Source organism: Ammodytes marinus, assembly GCF_949987685.1.
Source record: "Ammodytes marinus genome assembly, chromosome: 3".
Lineage (NCBI taxonomy): Eukaryota > Metazoa > Chordata > Actinopteri > Uranoscopiformes > Ammodytidae > Ammodytes > Ammodytes marinus.
The window spans coordinates 14666479-14682466 of NC_137232.1; the positions used below are offsets into that span (position 1 = coordinate 14666479).

Genomic DNA, 15988 nt, shown 5'->3' on the forward strand with positions numbered 1-15988 from the left:
ATATCGACCAAATTTGATTATATATTCAAACATTTCTGAAAAAACTGTAAAATAATTGTTTTAATTTAAGTAATAAACTGGCAAAGTTGCATGATATCTAAAAGGTACATTTTTTAGCCTATTCACCTGCAGTGTCTCGCCTAAAAGCCACCTCCATATCCTATTGATTTCACTGTCAGTGCTAATTAATCAATAATAGCCTATTATTTACATTATTCAAAAAAATGACGTGCAGTGAGCGAAACCATGACCTAACCGTGAGACAGCTGTAGCGTCTGTTCTCGCGAGATTCCGCGAGACGATAAGTTGAAGAAACATGGCGTCGTCTAATTTGTTAAAGGTAAGAAGCACTTGAATATATCGTATTTTCCTCAACTGTGAGCAGATTTAGGCTCTTCGCTGTCATATATTCTCCCTTAATATATGTGCCACACACATAAATAAGCGGAAATAGTCTAAATATATACAAATAAATAGGGAAATAGGTGCATGAAGTCACATATCTCGTTGTAATGTCGGAGTCTGTTTTATCCTCCTTGTCTGGAGCAAAAATCGAACAATAAACTGTCTTATTTCTGTGATTATAACCTAAAATCCAACCTTAGCTTTCACCAAAACTATAGAATCAACCAGAACCTCATAGGGGCAACACAGTCCGACATAAGACACACCAAATACAGCGCTTGTGTGCGCAAGGCCCCGTTAATCATCATTTACACTCATATTGAGCCGGTAATGGCTTTTCTGTCTGTGAAGAACACTCCCCTGATATTGTGTGAACGTGATGAGACGGTAATCTAATTAAAACAGTCCCAGGACAGGTAGCTGTGTGTCGGCTCTGACAGGCGGCCCGCCCCCGCCTCAGAGGAGGAAACAGACCCCCATGGTGAATACACTACTGGAGTCTACTGATGTTTTCTTGAAGTACATGATGAATGCAGTAACAGGGACAGCCGTAGACTTTTGGGCCCCTGAGCAGGATTTTTCCTGGACAATGAGGAATAATGTTGTTTAAAGGTGCAGTGTGTAGAGGGAATTGGCATTTTTCAGAACGGTTATAATATTTATGAACATGTTTTAATTAGTAGTAGGCTATATAATTGCTTGAATAAAAGTAGTTGAATTATGACCTTAGAATTAGCCTTTTATATCTACATATACACTGCCATGTTTCTACAGTAGCACAGAACGGACAAACTTAACTGGCTTACATGTTTATAGTGGGCGTCCTTTGGAAATGCACCTGTTGGAAGACCAAGAAGAAGTTCTATAGAATAAATAACTAAATACACCTTCACCTCATCACTTGATGTTGTGGAAAGGCTTGGGGCAGTGGTGGATGATGCCATCTTTAGCAACTAGCTTCTTGTCCTTGAAGGCCTCCGTAGCTTCTGTAAATTCTCCCAAAGGGATGGTTTAGCAAGGGAGCGTTGCCATTAACAATCTCACCACAAGCTGACGCTGAATACTACAATATTACACACTAAACCTTTTAAATAAATGCTTGTTTAAGTAATTATCCCCGTATCTCTCCTCCAGAACAAAGGCTCCCTGCAGTTTGAGGACAAGTGGGAGATGATGCGTCCCATCGTTCTCAAGCTGCTCAGACAGGAAGCCGTCACCAAGCAACAGTGGTTCGACCTGTTCTCGTGAGTCATGCTCTCTCCACTCTGACCCTCACTTCTTCCAGTGTTAATACACAGCCTAGGCTCTGTAAACGGGCATGTTACTAGCTACGGAGGGCCCCCTTTGTTTACCTGTTTACAGAGCCTAGGCTAGGCTGTATTAACACTGATTTTTTTTTATCTCCACTCCACTACTTTCTTTCCTATTTAGGAAAGTGCTCGGATGTAGGATCAGATCAGCTGTTGGTTCTGCATCATATCCTAAGAACAGTTGCCTCTCTTTCCTCTCACATACCTCAGCAAACTATTCTGGTGCATTTCAGTGACACACACACACACAATGCAATAGATTAGTTTCGGTTTTTACCAACAGCTGCTGGACTTTACCTAATGCCCACTCATTGTTACAGCAAGCCTGTTGTGGAGCAAAGTGTCTTGTTTCTGTTACTTCACCAACACAACTCGGCTTCTATTAACAGAGAGCTACTTCAGAAGCAAAGTCTTATTCATAGACTTTAGGGGAGAAATTGTTCTCCCATTTTTTTGTGTGTTTTTCCTATGAAAATGGAAAGAAAATAATATTTATGGTTTATTGGCTCACCAACCACACCATGAAACAATACATCAAATGTTTTAAAACAAACATAGCATATATATAAAAACAGATTAAAGATGAAACAAACACAAAATGTTAAAGCGATCATAGTTTGATTATTGCATCTCTTGGTAACTTGTAGAAACAATTAAATACTGATTGTGTGTCCTGCAGAGATGTCCATGCTGTGTGTCTATGGGACGATAAAGGACCGGCCAAGATCCACCAAGCGCTCAAAGAGGACATCCTAGACTTCATCAAACAGGCACAGAATGTAAGGAAACTACTTATATCTGACTTTGTTTACATGCACGGTGTATTCAGATTAAGGTCCATATTCTGGTTAAGACAATATTCCAAATAAGGTGTTTACATGAGCAGCAGCTATGAGAATATTCCTGTTTATATGTCAATCAGCATTTTCTGGAAATAAGTATAAGTCACCTTTCCTTTTAAGGAGCTTTACACAATGGTTTACACATGCTAGTTTCACAGCCGTAAACCAGGACATACGTCGCAAAATGCGGCAAATGCCAAAGACTCTGCAAAAACTCTGGTAGAAATATGAAGTTCTATTAATGGCGATGTCCTAGTGGGAATATGATCTCAACCAAATAAAAGGTGCTGTAAGCGGAATGGTTCTTTTAGCTAACTTCCTGTCAGTTACTAAAGTTAGCAGTCCCCTCGCTCGTCCCTACGTCACCACATTAATGCACTGCGGTCTTCAAGCAGCGAGTTATCTAGCATCATCTCAGATCCATAAGTGTGATAAAACATGATAAAAACCATCAAAACAGACATTGGGAAGGATTTTTACCTGCTCCGCCATTGTAGGCGCATACACATTCACCCATCTGTCGCTCTGGCGTGCACCGGCAGTGAGACCGGTGCAGATGAGTGAGACGGGTGTCGGTTTGTAGCGTTCTCTCTTGTGATTTGATATTAATTTCGGGATCCCCCGAAAAGTTTATTTGCCGATTACATGCAGAGCAGCTGACTGAGAGATCGGCTTTATCAAACGCGCACATTATGTAAGTGATCACTGTATGAATAAAGAGCGATTTAACACTTATATTAACATAAATAAACCGCTTTCTTCACCTTTAATATCGGAGTATCGTTGTATCTAAATGTATAAAAATGTTTTGGGGTGAAATTATTTCTATTGGGTCTTTTGTTAGAAAGCCCCTTTCACCCATTAGATATGTACAGTGATTATAACAGGGAACTAGGCACTCATGTACAACCTCCTAACTTTAGTTTTGTATATCTGTTGCTATGGCAGCGAGTGCTGAGTCACCAGGACGACACGGCGCTGCTGAAGGCCTACATCGTGGAGTGGAGGAAGTTCTTCACGCAGTGCGACATTCTGCCCAAACCGTTCTGCCAGCTGGAGATCACTCTGATGGGGAAGCAGGGCAGCAACAAGAAGACCAACATGGAGGACAGCATCGTGCGCAAGGTCAGGGGTTCAGTTATTTTTATATATTTTTTTTATATTTGTTTTTATTGACAGATGCTCAAATTACAGTTCAAACAATTTGTCAAGTTAAGTTAGGTTTTAATAAAGTTTTGCTTATGAGTTATTGATCCCGGAAGTCACAGGAAAGGTTAGGTTCCATTTTATGCTGCCTTCCTTAAGTTTGGAAGTCGGAGGTCAGAATTCGAAGTGACGTCACAATAGGTTAGCCATCCTTTGCAACATCAACGCTCTATGTTGTATTTTGTGCCTACAAAAATAGTAGCGACATAGCTACAGTTAGAAAATGAGCAGTACCATGTGAACATTTAATGTGACACAAAAAGGCCATGTTTATTGACATTAGTACATTTTAGCCAGTCGCATTTCTACTTTCCTTGCGTCCGTAAAAGGCTATTTGAACCTGTGTGGGAGGGAGTATGACTCGGCAGGCAGATGGAAGAGGTTTCATTGAAAGCTTCATAAATAAATTGTGTTTGACTATTCTGGGATTACAGGATATATGGAGCGTAACTTATTATTTAACATTTCTGGTTCACATTATACAGATTTTTCACTACCCTTCCCTTACGTTACATTGTTTTAACAGTTGATGCTTGACACGTGGAATGAGTCGATCTTCTCCAACATTAAGAGCCGTCTGCAGGACAGCGCCATGAAGCTGGTTCACGCGGAGCGGCAGGGAGAGGCCTTCGACTCACAGCTGGTGATAGGAGTACGAGAGTCCTACGGTAAGATAGACAGATTGATAAACACATTGGTGCTGATGATCTGTGCAGAATAGGTATGTTCATGGTTAAAGGTGGAGTCAGTGATTCTGGAGATCGTTTGTTGTCAAAATCACTTTTTATCAAAATCGGTGAACATCACATTCCACTACCTGTCCATACAGAGCCTATGTTGTGTATTTACACCGGATTTTTCTTTTCAGTGCCCAAGGTACGGACAGGTCTCAGATTGTGAGGAGATATTCACTAATTTTGACAAAGTGATTTTGACAACAAACGTTCTCCAGAATTAATAATAGAATAGAATAGAATTAATTAAAATGTAATCTAAATAGAGTTAATACTATCAATTAAACGGTTTAAAAAAACCTATGTTATACATATGAATTAATAGAAATTAAATTGTATTTCAACTATATTCACAACATTCAACTTTTTTCTTGAAGTGCATAATGAAAAAAACTAAAACGTATACTATTCTGTAGAATACTGTATGAATACTAATTCAGAAGGAAACCCCAGTACAGTTTAAGACACACTTCTCATTCCGTTCTCTCTGTGCTTCCCTCCCACCAGTGAACCTGTGTTCTAACCCAGAGGACAAGCTGCAGATCTACAGAGATAACTTTGAGAAAGCTTACCTGGATTCCACAGAGAGGTTCTACCGCACACAGGCTCCGTCCTACCTGCAACAGAACGGAGTCCAGAACTATATGAAATATGTACGCCACAGTTTTATTGATTTACAAACAAGTACAAGTGTTAGTATGAAGAATGTTGTTATTATTTTAAATTCACCTAAGGCGAGCCACTGCATGTGAACAGGGCAACATTTTTAATCTTCTAGATCTCATCATGAAAAAATTACATTTAAGATATAATTTTTTGAATTACATTTTCTTTCAGAAATCTTTGAATAAATATTTCAATCTGGAAATATCTTACTAATTATGCGTAACTTTGCATCTCTTTAAAAAACAAAAATCTAGTTGTTGGTTAAATTCAGAGTTAATCTTTATTTAATCTTTACAACATATTGGTGTCCAAAGTTTATACTGAACTGATTTTGGAAACAGCCTTTTTTTTCATTTTATAAATCAATAACAATGCATTTTGTGGACGCATGTAATCTATGTTTTTATAACCTTAATTCTTAGTATTTTTTCTGTTAATGAATATTTCCCTGCAGGCAGACACAAAGCTGAGAGAAGAGGAGAAGAGAGCGCTGAGATATCTAGAGACACGTCGTGAATGTAACTCTGTTCAAGCAGTAAGTTTAATTTTAGACATACGTTTTTTTTTAGTTTTTCTTTTTACATTTTATTGAATTTCTGCATTTAAACAAAATCAACATTAAATACATCATATATAACTCCCCAACCCCTCCTGATTCACAAATAAATGCATGAAATTCATGAATTTATGTGATATCTTTTTGTTTATTATTTCAAATTTGTCTTTATCATGAATCTTTTTGTCCTTTCAGCTGATGGAGTGTTGTGTGAATGCGCTCGTGACTTCGTTTAAAGAAACAATCCTTGCCGAATGTCCAGGGATGATCAAACGCAATGAGACGGACAGTGAGTTATTTGTGAACTGTTGTCCAATCAATAACGGGAGATATTTTAACTAGCTGATGAAATAAGCCATGTTTTCTCTTGAAAGACACAAACTAACATAGTGGCATCAACGTTCACTATTGCATCAACTATTAACAACTAACTACTATTTCTTGTGTGTAATCCTAATGCATTAATGTAATGTAATGTAATGTAATGTAATGTAATGTAATGTAATACTAATACTTCTAGGGCTGAACCTGATGTTTTCCCTGATGGACAAAGTCCCCAACGGGATGGAGCCGATGCTGAAGGACCTGGAGGAACACATCCTGAGTGCTGGCCTGGCCGACATGGTGGCTGCTGCCGAGACCATCACCTCTGTACGGGCACAATCACACAATGAGCAAACATTTGATAAATGATCACAGAAATCGCCTTCAACAATCGTAATATAATTTCAAACACACTCGTAGGACCATATAATAAGACAATTAACCCTAAACCTTGTGTGTGTGTGTGTGTGTGTGTGTGTGTGTGTGTGTGTGTGTGTGTGTGTGTGTGTGTGTGTGTGTGTGTGTGTGTGTGTGTGTGTGTGTGTGTGTGTGTGTGTGTGTGTGTGTCCAGGACTCTGAGAAGTACGTGGAGCAGCTGTTGACTTTATTTAACCGCTTCAGTAAACTGGTGAAGGAGGCGTTCCAGGACGACCCTCGCTTCCTCACAGCAAGAGATAAGGTTTGTGTTTTATCTGACTTCCAAAGAGCCACACAACTAAGAATTATATATAATCTGGATATGAATCTAATCAATACTGTGTTTCTCCTGTTTCCCCACACAGGCTTACAAGGCTGTTGTCAATGACGCCACAATCTTCAAACTAGAGCTGCCATTGAAACAGAAAGGGTGAGTGTAGCTGTCTGATTGATCCTTGTTTTATCAAATGAGCTATATATATTTAATCTGGTGAAAAATCAATCCAAGCCACAAAACCTTGCGTAAAAAAGTAACTAGACTTACTATTCTGGCTTTATGTAATACGTCTAGGACAATGGATAATCTACATTAAGTAATGCAGTTATCGCTCCAAAACTGAAAATGCAAGATCATCTTTCTAGTCACAATGGCCCTCATTTATCAATCTTGCGTAGACCAGAAAAATGGGTGTACGTACATTTCCACGCAAATCTCGGCATTTATCAATATGGACGTGAGCGTAGGGTACGCTCAAATCCCACGCCAGCTCTCAGCTCGTGTACGCAAATTTGAAAACAGCTTGGACTCGCAGCGCATGCTGTGACGGGTAGCCGATGACTTTGTTGGACAATTATTAGAAGATAATACAAATGCAGTGCAAATAAGACCGAAATAAAGATATTAATCACTTAAAAATGAGCAGCTTATGGTGTGCAACTGAGTAGGAGAGCTGATTCAATAGTGCACACACCGGCCACTTAGGAGGGCTGCATGGGACTGCGAAAGGGCAGTTGTCTCCGTCTTGGAGCAGCTGGGGGGACATTGAGGCACGGGGGCTGCATTCATTCAAAATGTTAGCCTAATAAGTATTAAATATAGTAGACATACACTGCTCTTTATGATACAAAAAATACACGGCACAACATTCAGCTTAACATTTTATTTATTTTACGCACTTTGTAGATGTTAGTTCCTCTTTTAATGTGTCATTAATGCTAAAGCGAGCGATTTATTTCCACCGTTAACCGGCACGTTGTCGTTGTTCCTATCTGCTGGTGGAGCAGGACGGTGGGCGCTCTCACAGCTGATCGCTGCCGGGTCGGCTTGTGCAGCTGACGGCCGGGCTGACCACTCGTGCCAAGCGCATGCTGTCATACAGTAAAACGCTAAATGTGTTATTTTTAGTTTTTAAAACCCTTTTGAATAGTGCTATCTAAAAGGGCCAATACATTCTAATCATTCAAATCTCTGCAGACCTGTATTTATTTTATGGGGACCATTATCGGACAGTCGGTGCGTCTTTTTCTCCTCCACCACTTAGCCTATATTATGCCAGCAGCCCCGCACCCCCATTTGGTTGCATTTCAGAACAGCAACACGCTTTTTTTAGTGGCGATTTTGAGTCAACACCAACGCTGTTGACCGCAGCAGTTATTTCCTTCCTAACTGCTGCCTTCTGTCATTCTTTGATGCTGCTTGTAGGCTAATGCTCCGAAATGAAACTCTTTTTTTTCTACTTTCGCTGTTATTCTGTCAATTTCTACTTCAGGGAAGTGCCGTATTGCGTATATCCATGTCGTAAAACCTCTGGGCGAGGCCTCTAAACTGAGAAAATATAGGGGCGTGATACGCTAGTTTTCATCCACCGCATTTATCAATAATGGCCTGACGTACGCTGAGATTGGCGAGATACGCCTGTTTGATAAATCCCACGCGATACCTGGCGTAGGGAGGTATTTGCGCCAGAATCTGCACCAGTTTCCACGCAAAATTGATAAATGAGGGCCAATGTGTGGTGCGTATATAAACGTGTTTGTGTGTGTGTTAATCTAAATGTGTGTGTGTGTGTTAATGTGTGTTTGTGTCCATGTAAACAGTGTTGGTATGAAGACGCAGCCAGAGTCAAAGTGTCCTGAGCTGCTGGCGAACTACTGTGACATGCTGCTGAGGAAAACTCCTCTCAGCAAGAAACTCACGTCAGAGGAGATCGAGCTCAAACTCAAAGAAGTGGTGAGGCTCCGTCTGGTTTGCGAATATCTCCTCACGATCCGCTACCATCCACTGTGTGTGCGCTGAGAAAACAATCCAGTGTTAATGCACAGCCTAGGCACTGTGAACGGGCATTTTTCTAGCTACGATGGGCTCCCTTTGTCTACATACCCTTTGTTTACATGCCAGTTAACAGAGTCTAGGCTGCGTATTAACACTGGATGTTTTTCAGCACATACACAGTACGGACAGGTAACTGATCGTGAGGTGATATTCACTGATTTTGACACCTTTCAGTCCCCTTTTCATCTTTCCCACACAAATTAATTATTTCCCCTTCTCTCCCTGCAGCTGTTGGTGTTGAAGTACGTGCAGAATAAAGACGTGTTCATGCGTTACCACAAAGCTCACCTGACCAGACGCCTGATCCTGGACATCTCAGCCGACAGCGAGATAGAAGAGAACATGGTGGAGTGGCTCCGAGTGAGTTACAGTAAACCCTGCTAACAGCTAAACTAGCAAACCCATCCTCAAGTTTAAAAAAAACTTTGATTAGTTTAGAAAAATAGCAAAATTCCAGTGATATTTTTTTTAAATCCAAAAATCAGGCATTTTCATGATGATGCTGTGAAAAACATACATTTCTTAAGTATGAAAATGTCCTCTTTTCGTGTGTGTGTGTGTTTGGTTGTAGGAAGTAGGGATGCCCGCTGATTACGTGAACAAGCTGGCGAGGATGTTTCAGGACATCAAGGTCTCAGAGGATCTCAATCAAGTCTTCAAGGAGATGCACAAACACAACAGGCTGGCACTACCAGGTAACACACATACTCGCACACACACACACACACACGCACACACACACACCCCTACCGCCCCACCCCCCCCATACACACACACACACACACACACACACACACACACACACACACACACACACACACACAAACAAACACCTTTGTACGGCTATACTTGTGAGGACCTTCATTGACATAATGAATTCACTAGCCTCTTACCCTATCCAAACATTAATATTTCTCTGATAAATAACATGTTTTTAAACTACACCTACCTAACTCCATTGTCCCTCTCCCTCTCTCTCCCACACAGCGGACAGTGTGAACATAAAGATCTTGAACGCGGGCGCATGGTCCCGTAGCAGTGAGAAGGTGTTTGTGTCGCTGCCCACAGAGCTGGAGGATCTCATCCCAGAGGTGGAAGACTTCTACAAGAGGAACCACAGCGGACGCAAACTGCACTGGCATCACCTCATGTCCAACGGCATCGTGAGTCAGATAAGATCCAGACTCTCACTCGATTAAAATACTTTTTTTTTTTCACTTCTGGAATTTGAAAATTATTGGGAGACCTTCTCCTTTTGCTCATACAATCTCTTTAATTCCTCCCTTAAATTAAGATTCCTCATTTTCTCGCTCCTCCTTAACCCAGAGGTCTTCCCTCCTTCTTACTGCTACTTTACTTAAGGACTCTGTGTTATTTCCTTAGATCACCTTTAAGAACGAGGTGGGGCAGTATGACCTGGAGGTGACCACCTTCCAGCTGGCCGTGCTGTTTGCCTGGAACCAGAGACCCAGAGAGAGGATCAGCTTCGACAACCTGAAGCTGGCCACCGAGCTGCCTGACGCAGAGCTACGGCGCACACTATGGGTCAGATAAGATTAGATCAATGCATCTGTATCTATTTCTATCCAATTGTCAGTTCGCTAAAAAAATGTATGTGCATTAACCCGCTGAAAGTGCATAAAAGTAACTTGTGGATCCAAACATACGTAAACATTTTTGTAGAACTTTACCGAAATGTTATACTATCTGGTGCAATTGTCCACTGCCTGAAAGATATTAAACATATACTGTTACTTCTCCTGCTAACACTTCTCTGAAAGCAGTGGTAATTTAACAATATAGTCATGTTGACAATCAGTACAGATAATCAAAGTATGTTGATGGTGGTTTTTAGACTATGTTAATCCAAAGTGATTGTATACATGGCTTCATATCTTTAACATTTCCTTTCTGTTAACAGTCTCTGGTGGCGTTCCCCAAGCTGAAGCGACAGGTGTTATCCTACGAACCTTCAGTCAACTCCCCCAAAGACTTCACAGACAGCACTCTCTTCTACGTCAACCAGGAGTTCTCACTCATGTATGTTACATTGTTTTTTTCTTTTTCTTTACAATTAGTGTTTTATTGAGTTTTTACACAACACTGTTACTGTCAAGACAACATTTCAACTGACATCTTTACATATATGATGATAAAAAATAAATATATAAAAAGCCAAAAAAAAGTTTGAAAACATGTTTCATTGGTTTTCTTACAATCCATAGAAAATTACTTTCTTCTTTCTTTAATTCTTTAACTTAAAAACCAAAATACAGAGTAATTTGTGTTAAAGTCTCCATATTTGTATAAAAATAACGTCAGTATTATATAAATTAACATAATTAAATATTGAATTATAAATATGTACTTAATATGTATATTCTCAAATAAATAAAACAGTTTTTTAAGGACTGTATGTTGTTTGTCGTTAGATGAAATCTCGCCATAAATAACTGATTAACTTATATTATTTATTTTGGGATATTGATTTTGAGTGTCTTTTTGTCTGATATTTTACCAGTAAAAACTCCAAAGTCCAGAAGCGAGGAAAGATCAATCTGATTGGTCGCCTGCAGCTGACCACAGAGCGAATGAGAGAAGAGGAGAACGAAGGAATCGTTCAGCTCAGAATACTCAGAACTCAGGTACCAAAAATAAATAAATCACATTTTGTCTTCATGGATGTTTAACTAGGTGTTTGACAGAGGTTGCTTTTTGTCAAAATCAGTGAATATCTCCTCACGATCCGCTACCTGTCCGTGAATCAAAGAGTATGTAAACAAAGGGAGCCCACCGTAGCTAGCAACATACCAGTTTACAGAGCCTAGGCTGAGTGTTAATTTGTTTTCCAGCACGCACACACACAATACGGACAGCTAGCGGGCGTATCACGAGGAGATATTCACTAATTTTGAGAATAAGCGTTCTCCAAAATCGCTGACTCCACCTCTAATATGTCTTTCTGTATATCTGTCTCCCTTCCAGGAGGCCATTATCCAGATCATGAAGATGAGGAAGCGGATCAGTAACGCCCAGCTGCAGACGGAGCTGGTGGAGATCCTCAAGAACATGTTTTTACCACAGAAGAAGATGATCAAAGAGCAGATCGAGTGGCTCATCGAACACAAGTACATCAAGAGGGACGAGACGGACCTCAACACCTTCATATACATGGCCTAGGCAGCAACACAGGGCTTTGAATTTTTGATTTTTACTCCTGGTCCGCTACCGGCACTTTAAAAACCTTGGAGAGGAGACTGGACAAGGGCTGGTGATAAGTGAAGAAAAGCCTCTTTCGCAAAAAAAATTCTGGGTCGTTTTTTGTGTTTGTGAGACACCGGTGTGTTATGGAGCTATGGGGTCGAGTCACCGCACTGTCTGTTTGTCTATGGCGCCCTCTAGTGTCGACCCGAGGGGCTGGGCGGTTTGAGAATGACGTCGGAAGAGAAAAAAATAGTGACTTTATTGAATTAAATACTTCCTGCCTTACTTTGATCAGCTACAGACTGCAGCGGAGGAGGAGTAGCAGTGAGTAGAGGAGGGAGGACACATGTATCAAGCTCATATCAATCCTTAGCATTCACTAAAAGCTATAGTGCGTAACTTCTGTTGCCCCTGAGAGGAATTCTGAGAATTAAAAACAACATAAATGAGGGTAAGCCTTCTGTGATCACGCATGGATTTTACTCCTTCTGCTGTAAGTCCAGGTTTTTTCTAAGCAGTAGAATCAACAACTGATTTCGTGGGCGCTTCTTGAGCCCTTGCACCAGTGTCGGGAGGGCGACACCAGTTTGTAAACGTTGCCGTACTGAAAAATACAGAGAGAGTTTTGTGGAGCTGATAGGCTTAATCAACTTTGTGTCAACTCATGAACTGGCATTCATTTATATGAAAAAGTTACGCACTATAGCTTTAGTGGCACAGCTGTCATCTTAGGGTGGCCATTTTACATCCTACCTATTCTACATTTGTCTTATCTTTGAACTGGGAAATGCAAAAAAGTTGCGAGTGAAAGCTGCAATTGAGAAGAAGGACACAGATGGAGAGATAAGTTTAAACTACCGAGGAGTATTTTGCCAAATTGTGTGTGAGTGAGTGTTTGAATGCATGGTGTGTATCTGGTCTTTTTTAGATGTGTGTGTGTGTGTGTGTGTGTGTGTGTGTGTGTGTGTGTGTGTGTGTGTGTGTGTGTGTGTGTGTGTGTGTGTGTGTGTGTGTGTGTGTGTGTGTGTGCACTATCAACAGCATGCTGCTTTTTTCTTTTTGTTTGTTAGTTTTCTGTTCAGTGGAGGATCTGTCACACTTTGAGAGAGTTCGGAAATTAAGAGCCACTCATTTAAAGGTGCAGTGTGTAATATGACATCATCAAGAAAGTTCTACAAAGTTCTAGAATGCAACACTCCCTGGGTAACCCCAACCCTTTCGAATAATAACAGAAGCTACAGTGGCCTTCAAGGACAAGAACAATTCTAAATTTTAAACAATGCGCCTGATGACATTCCAACTATGACACTTACAAGATGGCGGCACTAGGCCTCGGTCCAAAATATGCAGAAATATGGACATATATGAGATCCTTTCTAAGGGAAAAAAAAAGAATTCAACATTTTTTTTTCAGCTATTATGCACTAAATTAAATGTACTTATGGATATTATAATTACTTTCTACAAAATCTGCTAGGAAATAAAACCCAAAATTCTACACACTGCAGGTTTAAACGCTGATATTTTTTCTTTTTAAATCTTTGGTGGCTGGTAAAGTTCGTTATGTATTGTCTATCATACTGCAAATATGTTTGCTGTGTAAGAACCTCAATGTGAAAATGGTGAGATTAAATACCATCTAAATGCATTAAAGAGAGAGACTCTGCCATTAAAAAATAAACAAATGCACATAAAAATTAAAAAATTTAAAAAACTATATAATTCAAGGAAACTGTTCTGAGGAACTAAAACTCATGTTTTAAGGAAAACTGCCTACATTTGAGCCAACTAATTAACTTTTGCTGAGATAACTTACCATTGATATCTAATATGCCTTTTAGTTTTGATCTCTTAGTATGTAGAACTCACAATTTGAATGTTATACACATAAAGAGAGTGTATGAAATTGACAGTCAAGGGGAGTTGAGGGTGTGGTGTTTGTGTGTGTGTGGCTGTCCTGTGACTATAAAAAACATCCGAAAGCATTAAGTCAACTGAAATACTGTCATCACATCAATATCGGCATCACATTTTCCCATTTTGTTTTACTTTCTTGCTGCTTCTTTGACATTTAAATTATTTTAGTTTTTAAAGGTGCTCTGAGGAACTTTGAGTTTGTGTTAATTCTTGCACCCCCTTTGGACAAAAGCGGTATTTTTTTTTTACTATGCCAGCTGTTGTTCCTGGGTGAGCGTACCCCGGACAAAGGCATTAAGAAAAACTATATAAAAATATCATTCTTTGCACTGATGGTCTCGTTTGCTGTTACATGTCATTTATGATCATCAGAGGAAAAATTTGAATGTTTCAAAAATATCTAAAGTTCCTCGTAGCACCTTTTAACTAACATTTCTTAAAGGAGCTACTCCACATGTTCAGAAAATGCTGGGGCAGAAATGTTCATACCATGAATTAAAAAGCAAAAATCTAAATTATCGAAAGCACTAAGATTCAAGAACGCTTTATTACACGTTAAAAACACTTAAAGGGACACTGTGTAACATGTTAAGTAATTTATTTGCTAAAATCAATATCCTCATTCATAAATATGTCCTCATTGGTGTAAAATCACCTCTGCCAATAATCTGAATTATCCTCCTGAGCGGAGAATTACAAATATTAATGTTACATTTTGTACATTGAGCAGGAAAGTCTTATGGAGGCATCCATGTTGGTTGGACTGTCATCAGGTGCATTGTTTAGAATTTAGAATTGTTCTTGTCCTTGAAGGCCACTGTAGCTTCTGTTATTATTCAAAAGGGGTGGGTTACCCAGGGCGAGTTTCATTCTAGAACTTTCTTGATGTCATATTACACAGTGCCCCTTTAAAATCATAATTTTTTTTTAATACCCTTAGACCTAAAAGCACTACTACGATTCAACTTGTTGATATTATTTTGTAAGATTCTGATTGTGGATTATCTGTTGAGCTGAGCGGTGCGGGAGAGGAAAGACAACAGTGAATGTGTGGGATTGAATCTTTAATATTTATTTTATATTTATGAAGAATGTTAATTTCTCTGAAATGTTTTAGTTTTTTTCTGTTTTTTTGTGTTCATCCATGTTGACAGTATTTATTTACTGCAACTCTCTCTGCTGTTTGACAGAAGAGTATAAAGCCACGGGAGAGAAAAAAATCTGTTTTGTTTTCGTTATGAACTTCGAGAATAAAGTTGAGATGTCGAGAATTTTTTTTTATGTCTGTTGTCAGTATGAATTAGGCTTATTCTCAACACTCGTGTTTTTCTGGAAGTGCATAAAAAAACTGCTTAAAATAAAACGTATGAGTGCACTGTGTGGCCCATACTATTCCTTAGTTTCTGTTAATTAAAGAATAAAATAAATGTTGGCCTAATCACCTTTTCACTGATTTGATACACACCTGTAGTTGCTGAAATAGACTCTCCGTCTCTGAATATAAGACCATAATGTTGGTAATTATCAGATTGACTTTTCACACAACTCTGCCAATGTCAATCACAGTATGCAGAATTATTCTCTATGCACAGACGTGGCTCAGCTACTATTTTACATTATACTGTTTTAGTACATGGACTTCAGCGTAATGAGTCGATTAGGATTTGTTGCTTCTTTTTTTCTTTCTGTGATCAATGACTTGTTAAGCAACTATAATACACTGAGCTCCACTTGTGTCATTTTCAGTAACACTTTTTAAAAAATGCTTAAAATAATTTGCATATATCTGTAGGCTACTCTCTCATCCATGTTTGTTAAGCCACTGATGACTTACCTGCTTCTGATTTTTTAACAGATTTTAGTGGAAAAATCTCCCCAAAACAGTTCCCGAAATTTCTACCTTATAATATGTCCATGGCACAGACTTACCTGTGGCCTTTCAAAATAAAAAAAACTTGAAGACAACACAATCAGCCATAGTCTAAACCAGCTGAACATTCACCAATATATCAAGTAAAGACATTTAAACCTGCAGTGTGTAGAATTTTGGGTTTTATTTCCTAGCAGATTTTGTA

General features: G+C 39.3%; 1 protein-coding gene across 1 annotated transcript; it reads left to right on the plus strand.

Moving 5' to 3' along the window:
- Positions 1–224: 224 nt before the first annotated feature.
- Positions 225–15499, plus strand: LOC307248335 (cullin-5; the record flags this gene model as incomplete). Its single annotated transcript, XM_080024738.1, has 19 exons — positions 225–234; positions 1514–1649; positions 2395–2494; positions 3506–3682; positions 4290–4431; positions 5005–5150; positions 5618–5698; positions 5915–6008; positions 6240–6370; positions 6615–6722; positions 6826–6890; positions 8558–8690; positions 9021–9152; positions 9364–9487; positions 9780–9955; positions 10176–10337; positions 10714–10832; positions 11314–11437; positions 11778–15499. 19 exons carry the CDS (start codon positions 225–227, stop codon positions 11970–11972), a joined length of 2355 nt encoding a protein of 784 aa, XP_079880864.1. The 3' UTR covers positions 11973–15499.
- Positions 15500–15988: the final 489 nt, after the last annotated feature.